This window comes from Phycodurus eques, chromosome 8 (assembly GCF_024500275.1).
Source record: "Phycodurus eques isolate BA_2022a chromosome 8, UOR_Pequ_1.1, whole genome shotgun sequence".
In the NCBI taxonomy this organism is placed as follows: Eukaryota; Metazoa; Chordata; class Actinopteri; order Syngnathiformes; family Syngnathidae; genus Phycodurus; species Phycodurus eques.
In genome coordinates, this window is record NC_084532.1 from 29,669,921 (window position 1) to 29,681,645 (window position 11,725).

The 11,725-nt window shown below is 39.9% G+C and overlaps 1 protein-coding gene across 1 annotated transcript; it reads right to left on the minus strand.

Annotated features, from left to right (window-relative positions):
• Positions 1-97: 97 nt before the first annotated feature.
• fbxl5 (F-box and leucine-rich repeat protein 5) lies at positions 98-11,411 on the minus strand. Its single transcript, XM_061684807.1, has 11 exons — positions 11,254-11,411; positions 9,907-10,122; positions 8,806-8,901; positions 8,538-8,733; positions 7,803-7,988; positions 7,408-7,533; positions 7,040-7,194; positions 4,642-4,724; positions 3,119-3,664; positions 1,639-1,787; positions 98-594 (listed from the first exon to the last, which is right to left on the minus strand). The coding sequence occupies exons 1-11, from the start codon at positions 11,404-11,406 to the stop codon at positions 518-520; spliced, it is 1,983 nt and encodes a 660-aa protein (XP_061540791.1). The 5' UTR covers positions 11,407-11,411; the 3' UTR covers positions 98-517.
• Between the last annotated feature and the right edge of the window lie 314 nt (positions 11,412-11,725).

Here is an 11,725-nt window from a genome sequence, read left to right on the forward strand (position 1 = left end):
ATTTTGTCATCAAATGAAAACTCTCTTTCTTGCCTAACAACTTTATTGTCGTAACATTACGTTTTTCCCGTCAAACACCATTCACATAAAATTCACCTTTCCTGAAAATAGTGATTTTAATCGTACGTCTTTTCCCATGACAATACAACTAAAAATTGCAAGCATTTCCATAACATTTCAACTTTGTTTTCCTCGTACAATTCCTGTTTGCGTGAAGTACAACCCTCCTTTTGTTCCTTGTCGGGTAACTTTTTCTTCTCCTAAAATGGCAACTCTATTCCCCGCTGTTCCTTATTGATGTTTGACAGTGTTTCTTTCTAAGCTGCTTCTAAACTCTTTAGTCATTGGTTTGTAATTTCACACTGGAGAGTGTTGGATGGGGGTGTTTTGGAAGAGTGGCTCTTGAAACGTTGCTCCTTGGAGTGTACACAGAAGAAATGTTACAGTTTCACTCAGAAACGTTGCGGAAGTGACACCCGGTGGGATAAAGTGCAATTATAGCGAGGGGTGGGTGGGTTCACTCTCCGGAGCGACAGCACGCCCTGAATCCGCACTGCAGGTTCTGGCATCCGCTCGCCGTGTCTGCGTTTGGACCTAACCGCATACAAAAAAAAAAATAATAATAATAAAATGAAAAAATATCAGTTACTGAACGATATTCTTCGTGAAAAAGCCAACTAAAAATCAAAAAGAGTGATTAGGGAGTATTCAACCAAAACAACTTTTCTTATGAGTGTCACATACTGGGAGATGCCATAGACAGGCTAACAACACTAGCAACAATGTTGCGGTACTTAGGGCTAGAATGTGAGAGGTGACGTCATCTTACCGTTATGCTGTACAAATAATATATGACCACTTTCTTTGTTTTTTTACACAGATGCCTAACAATACACAAAAATTACAACTTGCATTCTTTCTTGGATATTTAGGTCTCATAATTCATAGTTCTCATTTATTACTCATTTAAGTTACTAATTCTAAATATTTTCATGACTACTTGAATACAATTACAATGTATTCTCATAAAATGCAAACTATTGGCATAAAAAAATAAATCTAGTACATTTATGACTATTCTCATCAAATTATATCTGATAATTACTATTTCCTTGTAAAAACCCACATTTTTCCTCGTCAACTTTATTTTATTTTATGTATACACTTAATTTTTACTGACCTTGTAATATTTTATGTTTTTTCCATGAAAAATGCTTAAGTCAGAAATACAACTTTTTTTGAGGGGGTACTATAATTTTTTTTGCATTGACTTTTGAAAATGATATTTTCTCATATTTTGACTATTGAAAATGACGTTCCCGATTGCAACTTTACACAAGTAATTCCGACTTTTTGGATTATATTAATAATAGAATTCTTGCAATATGACTTTCTTGAAACTAAAATTATTATAAAATTCTAATACCCTTTTACTTTTATTACAGCTTTTATTTTGTTATCGTAATATGAACTGATGTGGGAAAAAAACTTTTTGAATGTAAATGTACGACCAGATTTTTGTCTCGTATTTTGATTTTCTTGAAAAATGACCTCTCTCGTGGTATCGAGCTTTTTTCCCCCCCTCCCAGTCAGGCTAGCGGCCAACCGCGCGGCCGTAAGACGGACGGCGTCGGCTACCGTTGATGTTGTCGCAGTAGTAGAAGTGTTCGTCGTTGAGGGCGGGGCACGCCGACACCAGCTGGTGAAGGCCCGCCTCCGTGACCGAGAGGCAGCCCGACAGGTTCAGATGCTCCAGGGCCGGAAGGCCTCCCAGCTCCGACATGGCCCTGAAAAAAACGAAAACAAAAATGCCGTTAACAAACACGAAACACCGTCACCTGGTCAAAGCTACATTTTTATTTTTCATAGCTCTTCTGTCCAAAAGCGTCTGCACAACTAATAAATGTTGTACGATTGAGGCAAGTCTTCAGGCGTGTGGTCAGATTCGGGAAACTTTCATATTTTAATTATTAGCTAATACGTGACTTGCGGTAAAACATGAACATTATAAAATAGAATGTAATGAATTCAACAGCCTTTGCAACATTTTTTTTCACCGTCACCTTTTCTGAAATTCTCTTTTATTTAGCTTTTTTGGTTTGTTTTTAGGATTTCAACGGAGATCATCCACTTCTCCGCTCTTGCTTTCTCAGGACACATGGTTAGGAAATAAAATAAAACATTTGGGAAAAAAACAGCACAGCCCTTTTTTTCATTTCACTCTTCATAAGAAACACCTAGTCACATGGAAAGGTTTTAAAACGTTGTTACGAAGCTACTAAATCTAATTTCCCCTCACAGGATGAATAAACGTCCGCTAAAGATGAGAAAATCTATAAAAACACACTCGGGAAAACCCTCGCCGAGTCATTCAGCAAACGCGTGCAAGATGACCAAAACAAGTCAACGTTGGCAAGACAAAAAAGACAACTACATTTCTTGAAAATTTGTGGGCCAGTGTGTGCTGTGGTCATAAACTTATCAATTTGGTTTCGAATATTTCATTCGGGTTACATTTTGATCTCATCTTCATTTTTGGACATTTGGTTAGTTTTGTTTTTTTTTTTTTTTTTTTTTTTTTTAATAAACAAAAGCTTAACTAAAATACTATTGCGCAAGCCTGATTTGGCGTATTTTCCTGTATAAACCTGGACATAACTTGAAGTGAATAACTAACTGTTAAATATCGCCGTCCAATATTGTTGTGCAATGTTTTGCAGAAAATGTATGAGGCACTTTAAAACAATAGAGAAGAGCTGTTGTTTTGAAATTATCAATAAATGTTGTGGGACGCAAGTAAATATTTACACTTTTTTTATAATTGTGAAATTATAGTTATCGTAAAATTAAAAACAAAAATAGAGACATTTGCAGTTGCCCATATTGCCCAACCGTACTCACCAGGCCAGACTCGTAAAACGGGAAACACACACTGCAAGTCAGAAATTATAGAGTGGAAGGTGAAGATGGTGATCCCAAGTGGACAACAATAAAAGCTGCACCTACCATGCACGCTATGTTTATGAATGCATCATTTTGTTTTTTTTAATCCGATGACTCGGTCGATGGGATGAGTATAGAAATGGTTTGTCGAAATACAGGCGAGCTGCGGCCTTACCTGAGTCCCACGTCCGTGACCTGGTAGCATCCAGACAGGCTGAGGAAGTTAAGCGCGCGTCTTGCGCCCGATCGGTTAGTCCTGTTGTCGGGGCGTTTAGTGTCCGTCGGCGAGTAGCGACCGTTAGTCCTGAGGCGCCCGTCGCCGTTGTCGCCCGCGCAGCAGGCGGCCTGAGCGCAAAACCTGTCCGCGGACATGGCGTAGTGCAAAATTGAGGCGTCGGGGGCGGTCCCGCGGCCCCGCCTGCAGCAGCACAGGCTCCCCACCAGCTGAGTCTCTACGAAACGCTCCTCCTCCACTTCCTCGCACCCTCGCCGCGTCCACTCGGCGGAGTCCTCGATGTCGGCCGGCAACTGCGCGGATCCCCGCCGGCCGGCCTCCCCTCGATGCAAGATGACGGCCCGGCGCCCGCGGCGGCGGGACTTCCACGAGGGGCTGAGGTCCCCCAACCCCAGAGAGAGTCTTTTCAGGGCGTGGTCCGTGAGCTTGTCGCAACCGGACAAGTCCAGATGGTTCAGAGAAGAGCAAGCGCCCACGAAGAACCAGCTGAGGACCACAAGAGGAACAATCTTTAAGCCTCATACCAATTTCCAGAATATCTCAATACAGCGGCAGATGGGGACTGCGAATACGCGGAAATCCGTGGATGGACGCCCATGATGATTGCATTGAATTTTTTATTATTATTTTTTTAAACCCCAAAAGCAAGAATAAACCGCCAGAGTGTTTTGTTTTGTTTTTCACCCCAAAAAAAGAAAATACAAAAAGAAAAAAATATTTTTTTTAAATATCTGTGAGTGCCAAACCACAAGAATGCAGGGGGTCAACTGTAATAATCCTTCATATCAAAATTATGAACAATACATCTTGTCAAAATGTATGTATAGCCTTTCTGACATGAATAAATGGATGATTATTCCAATTAATCGGTAAGTTAGAATTTTTTTCTGCTAAATATTGAAATCGGCCTAAAAAACATTTTATCGTTCAGGCCCTAGATACGAAGTGTTCAAGAAATGAGTTTTTCAAGACGCAGGCCCATTTTCTGTCTTGAGATACAAGCTCAAATCTGAGATTCAAGTGCGCTTCAGACCTCACCGCAATTTTTTTTTTTTTTTTTTTTAGAAGAGATTTAATTTCCATTGCTTTCGATGGAGAACAGTTATGAGTGTGGTTGCAGAAACTCATCAAGGCACCACCATATTTGTCATTCTCAGCAGAGCTCCTGCGACATTAATGCTGATTTCTTCAGCCCGTCAATGGCATTTCACATTCTGTGTTAGCATTAAGCTAAAAGACTTTGCTAAAAGTTACGCAGTTTGGTTAAAAACACAATGTGTAACGCTTTCTATCACTTGTAGTTTTCCAGCAAGTTGCTGCATTCACAATCATTTACTCATTACATACTCCGGAATCACAAAATACGGATTTTCTTGTGAAATTTTTACTCGCAAATCAAGAAACCGGCCGAACGACAGGTCATAGGTTGACCATGTGGAAAGTGTCGTCAAGGTTGAGTTTACCTGTCAAAAGTATAGTCAGTGACATCCGTCTGCGTCAGGTCCAGATGCGCCACGTTGGGACAGAGACTGAGGATCTGACGCACCTGATGAACAAAACTTCACTTAAGGTAGTTTGTCCGTTCATCACATCAACACAGTGTACGTGCACACACACAATTTGGGTATTTCATTTACTACATTTGATTTCTCTTCTACAACCCCAACTCCAATGAAGTTGGGACATTGTGTTAAACATCAATAAAAACAGAATACAATGATTTGCAAATCCTGTTCAACCTATATTTAATTGAATACACTACAAAGACGAGATATTTCATGTTCATACAGATCAACTTGATTGTTTTTAGCAAATAATCATGAACTTGGAATTTGATGGCTGAAACACGTTCCCAAAAAGCTGGGACAGGTGGCAAAAAAGACAGAGAAAGTTGAGGAATGCTCATCAGACACGTGTTTGGAACATCCCACAGGTGAACAGGCTCATTGGGAACAGGTGGGTGCCGTGATTGCTTCCCGGAATTGCTCAGTCATTCACAAGCGAAGATGGGGCGAGGTTCACCTCCAACAGTTTAAGGACAATGTTCCTCAACGTACAATTGCAAGGAATTTAGGGATTTCATCATCAAAAGGTTCAGAGAATCTGGAGAAATCACTGCATGTAAGCGGCAAGGCCGAAAACCGACATTGAATGCCCGTGACCTTCGATCCCTCAGGTGGCACGGGATCAAAAACCGACATCAATGTGTAAAGGATATCACCACGTGGGCTCTGGAACACTTCAGAAAACCAATGTCAGTAAATACAGTTTGGCGCTACATCTGTAAGTGAAACTTGAAACTCTACTATGCAAAGCAAAGGCCATTTATCAACAACACCCAGAAACGCTGCCGGCTTATCTGGGCCCGAGCTCATCTAAGATGGACTCATGCCAAGTGGAAAGTGTTCTGTGGTCCGACGTGTCCGCATTCAAAATGTGTTTTGGGAAATTGTGGACGTCGTGTCCTCCGGGCCAAAGAGGAAAAGAACCATCCGGACTGTTATGGACGCAAAGTTCAAAAGGCTGTGTTAGTGCCAATGGCATGGGTAAGGCACCGAACCTGTATGTACCTGAAAGGTACATACAGGTTTTGGAGAAACATATGCTGCCATCCAAGCAACGTCTTTTTCACGGACGCCCCTGCTTATTTCAGCAAGACAATGCCAAACCACATTCTGCACGTGTTACAACGGCGTGGCTTCGTAGTAAAAGAGTGCGGGTACTAGACTGGCCTGCCTGCAGTCCAGACCTGTCTCCCATTGAAAACGTGTGGCGCATTATGAAGCGTAAAATACGACAACGGAGACGCCGGACTGTTGAACAGCTGAAGCTGTACATTGAGCAAGAATGGGAAAGAATTCCACCTACAAAGCTTCAACAGTTAGCGTCCTCAGTTCCCAAACGTTTATTGAATGTTGTTCAAAGAAAAGGTGCTGTAACACAGTGGCAAACATGACCCTGTCCCAGTATTTTTGGAACCTGTTGCAGCCATCAAATTCTAAGTTCATGATTATTTGCTAAAAACAATCAAGCTGATCAGTTTGAACATTAAATATATTGTCTTTGTAGTGTATTCAATGAAATATAGGTTGAACATGATTTGAAAATCATTGTATTCTGTTTTTATTTATGTTTAACACAACGTCCCAACTTCATTGGAATTGGGGTTGTACTATTCAGGTATTATTTGTCTCATATTTGTCTTTTTCTCCGATTTTCCAAACACAAACCTTTGCTTTTTTTAACCAATTTGTTTTTATTTCAAATACTGAATTAGCATATATTTTCATCAAAATGTTTTTGTCAGAAGTTTGTATTTTTCATCAAATTTTTGCTAAAATGTTTGTTTATCTTTCATCAAAGTTTTGCCACAAATTAGTATTTTGCATCATAGTTTTTTCACTTTTTCCTAAAATCCTCATTTATTCACCGACAAAATATTTTGGTATTTTTGACCAAATAATTCTCGTTTCCTCCTCTAATCCGTCATTTGTAATTTTAGAAATATTTGCATATTTTTCATCTGATATTTGTGTATTCTTTTCAAATAGTGTATTTTTAAAGTGTTTAATATTTGCTTTTTCATATTTGCTCTTTTTTTAAAATTTTTCTAAATATTTACTTTTAATATTCACATAATGTTTTTCTTAAATATTTGCAAAATATGTGCATTTAAAAAATGTTTTTTTCCCTAATATGTGCATTTTTTTGGTCAAACATTTGCGTAATTTTTCAAACCTTTTTTATGTGTATTTTCTCTAATATTTGTGAATATTTTAGCATTTTTTTCCCAAATCCTTGTATATTCATTATTTTTTCCAAACGTGTGTATATTTTCAATATTGCCGTGCGTCGGCGCACCATTTTACTGGACACAGTGGAGCCGTAGGCCAGCACCAATGACTTGACGGCCGGGCCCACGACAGGGAGAAGGTTCTGGATGATTCCGTTCAGGAGCCTCTTCTCGCGCCGGGCCGTGCTGATGGCGAGCGAGTCGCCCGTATTGCCGCACTCGTCTGAGACGCAAACAGCCCCGCATTTGACGGGATCAAGATCAGAATGTAAATGTGCTGTTCATATACAGCGCTATCTTGACTTACTAGTGCCCCAACGTAGGAGTTTTTCCAATTACGAGCAGTCGCTCAGTAGATTGTTTTTGCTTTAAAAGGCATGTCGTAGGGCAAGGTAATCACTGTATAGAGTCAAGAAAGAAGATAATAGAAGGTCACCAGATTCATCAATGTCGGCATCCTCGTCCCACTCCTGGTACGCTCGCACTTCGTTCTCGCGACTCTTCAGCCAGCCGTCATCCGGCTCCTGGTCCAAATCTCCAGGTGGCCCGTTGTAGTAGTCACCTAAACAAACACACGCACCAACAGCACACCCCTAGTGTTGATGTGACAAAACGTGACCATTTCATTGTTTTACAATACTAAAATACAGGACACATAAATGTTTGCTAACGTTTTTTTAAGAAAAGTAATAAAATACTTTTTTTTTTTTTTTTTTTTTTAATGCCAGGCCAAGAGACAGTAGTGAGAAGGTTGCGGACGATTCCATTCAGTATTTTTGTTTGTTTGTTTCCCCCCCCGCCCCCCACCTTGTGTGTGGACGGCGTGGTTACCTCTGGCCCAGCGTACAGGGTAGAGGTGCCTCCACAGAGAACCGGTCTTAGCCAGCTCAGACCAGGAGTCGCAAACCTGGCTGCAGCGGCAAAGATCTGGAGGGTCCAAGTAGCGAAAGATCCTCATGACAACTTCCGCCGGAAGTTGGGAGATGTGCACGGAACAAGTTCTATCGCGCTCCGCTTCTGTGCGAAGACAAGGGGGTCACCCAAAATATTACCATAGATCCCCTAAAGTTGTGCATGTTTAAAAAAAAAAAAAAAAAAAAAAAAAAAAAAAAAAAAAAAAAAAAGGAATGGAAATCCTGTAAAAGCTCCACAGAATATAGATATATGACTACTGTAAATGCACCGTAAATTCTCCAAGTCGCACAGTTTAAAAAAAGACTATCATACATCGCCTAAAATGATTGAAATATGCCACAAATGTTGTGCCGGTTGAATTAAGGCTAGTGTAAGTCTCGCAAAAGTGGCGGCAGTTAAAACAAGCCTACCGTATATCCTCCCCAAACATTCAGTGTATAATAAATCCTGCTAAAGATGTGCTGGTTAAAAATCACACCATCAAACATCATCCACAATTTGCTAGGTTAAAATAATACTACCGTAAAACCCTACGGTAAAATAAAAACAATAATTGTATATCGTTATTAACAAGTGGTTAAAAAATGTTTAACTATTGTCCCGTTAAAATAAGACAATTTCCTGCACATATGCAGACATTAGTGGGCTGACCGTAGTCTGTTTTCTCGTGGTCTGCATATTTGAAGGCCTTTTGCAGCTCCTCGGCACGACTCCACAGGCTGAATCCTTTCAGGACGTCGGCGGCGCAGTCCCACGGCTGCTGACTGCAGTGCTGCGCCATCACCTGCTTCTTGATGGCCTTCAGCTCCTCGTAGGTGAAGTGCTGCATGAGCATGGGCTGAAACACCTGCAACGCGCACTCTCGCTCAACTCCATTGCCCACGTGAATTTTACAACTTTTGAATAAAGGCTCTTCTACCTCTTCCTCCTCCTTCATGTGGGGCAGGAAGTCCTGAGTGAAAGCCTCCAGTCTCTCCTTCAGCTGCTGGGCGTAGTTGAGCTGCTCGTATTCACTCTTTTTATAAAAAAAAAAAAAAACACCCAAGCATCATTTATTAACATACAAAGATATTGGTTGATCTAAAGCACTGTAGCTGGATATGATGAAAAATTGGACAAAAATTCTTCTTTCCATTAACACAGCTGAAATGGTTTTATTAAAAAAAAAAAAAAAAGGCAAGCGATGTGGACGCAAATGTTCCACACAGAGTCCAGCGAATTAGAACGTTTTTGTGTTTTAGAAGTTTAATAAGTGCGTAGAAGGGGTAAAACCTTTTTTTTTTTTTTTTTTTTAAATATGGTCTTCCTATAATCAGATTTTCACTTTTAGTGGGAGGTTCGGCAACATAACATGGGTTCACTGACGCTATTACCAAGTACCCTCGTGACTTGAAACTTCTCTTTGCTTTCACTTTCTAAATCATTTGCAAAGTGACTAATATTAGTCCAGGCTGTGTACTGTGAGTCAGCGCTTTGCCATTTAGAATTACAATCAGGGTGCGCTTATGCACGCGCATTCAAAGTCAGCGCACGATCGAGTGGCACTGGACTTTTTAATACTTTTAACGTGACGACATCCTTATCCCAACTCATACTTGGACTTTATTCTTGCAAAAGTACAACTTTCTTCCTCTCAAAATATTACAGCTTTTTTTCTTGCTGTTTTTTTTTTTACACAGAAAATTATTAACAATTTGGTCATTGTATTTTGTCTTTCGATCTGATAATAATTCTAACTTTTTTCACAGTAATTAAATTGTGAAGGTACCAGAAAAAAGATTTATAGACATGTTTTACAATGACGACGATATTAAATTAGTGAGTGAACATGATTTTGGGGTGGCCTTGTGTTGATGCAATTCTGCAACATGGCCACGTAAGGCAGATTGCCATCTTTGACAATGCGGTGTTTCGTAACTCAAGCAAGATGGCTCTTTCTTTTTTATTTTTTTCTTCTGACTAAATGCCCAATGGGCTTTTTCCAAGAAAATGTAATTTTAAAGAAGAACGGCGGCCCGACCTTGACGTTGTGCAGGCCCTTCTCCAGCAGCAGCAGCATGTCGGAGAGTTTGTTGTCAGAGTGCATGTTGTAGACGGTGCAGCAGCGTTGCTCCAGCAGGCCGATGATGTACTCGTTCTCGATCTGCTCGTGCATCTTGAACTCCTTGAAGGTGGCCAGCAGTGACTGGAGGAAGGAGCGGAAGTCGCTGATGTTGGAGAAGTTGGTCTCCGACAGCTGCCAAGAAAAAAAAATATTATATAACGGATTATTTGGGAAAATATTTGTTTTATTTAAAAACCTGTGCCAGTAAATACAAATAGCTTCTTTTTTATTTTGTGGGGAAAAGTACAGAATTGAAACATCAAAAAAATATATAGTATATAAATTTCCATCCGTTTGTTTTATACTCAAAGGGTTTTACACACACACTATATATAAACAACCCATAAATGATGATTCAGTAAAACGCAGCTTAGTTGGCAAAATATATATATATATATATTTTACAATTCTGTGGCACTTATTTTTTTTAATCATAAACTTGCATGTTTGTTTTATACTCATAAATGGTTTTACACACACACACACAAAAAAAAAAAAAAAAAAATATATATATATATATATATATATATATATATATATATATATATATATATATAACATTCCTACTTAATTTTCATGAATAGTAAGTCTCTTGTAATTTTGATTGACTCAATACAATAGAATATTTCCTGGAATTTTAGAACTTTGATTCTCATAAATAGACTGGCACCATTCCATCTTCTTGGTCATAAAAAGAAGCAAAAATTGCAACAGCGTTTTGCTGTAAAAATGACCACTGGCACTTTTACAAAGCAGCACTAATCATTTTCTCAATAAAGTTGGACTTTATTTTCTTCGCACGTCTCAATAAAAACAGAACTGGTAACATACTTTAATTGAAATAACTGTTGCCATGATAATGAAAACAAGTGGTTATTGTTGGATTTGGTGGGGGGGAATACATACAGAATTACAAAGTGTAACGGTCTTCTTTTCGACGTCAAATTACGCAACAACAACACACCTTTACTAACGCTAGCTAGCGTAACACGCTCACGTTGCGTAGCATTAACGGCAATACAAATACAATATTTTTGTTCTTAATAAGCATTCATTTTGTCTGACCACCCGCAAAATGGGACTAAAATGAGCAGCTGTGTTGTCCTCTCAAAAGCCTGTTGCATAACCACGTAACCAGCCCCGCGAGCTAACATGCTAATGCTAGCGAGTGTCGTCGTTTGGGGCTAACGTCGCCGCGATGTGCGTTTTAAAATAAGACATTTGGACCGCAAACGTGAAACAAAAACACTCCCGCACGCTCACCTTCTCAGAATACAGACCCACCAGCTGCTTCATTCGCCAGTGCGGGCCCGTGAAAACGTCCACCTCGTCCGGAAAAGGAGCCATGTTGACCAGACACAGATGACGACTGTCTGACGGGAAGATGTGCATTAGCTTTAGCATTATCATTAGCATTGGGCAGTTGCGTCGTCGTCTTCACCATAGACAACAAAAATACATGTTGGTCCGTGGCGGGAATACGTCAGCACGTCCGCCATATTTAATGTGTCAGAAGCTAAGCAAGTCCGGTTGAACTGAATAAAGCGAAAACCTTCGTTCGTTCTCTCTTACACACACACGCACGCACACTAATATATTTGGGACACATGTAGGCACCAAGAACAACGTCAATCTTCGATTAGGAGCTTTTATTTTATCATCAAGTGATGTCCGCTTTGGTCGCCAGGGGGCATTATTTAGTTTGTTATGACTTTTGCAACCTCTGTTTTAGTAA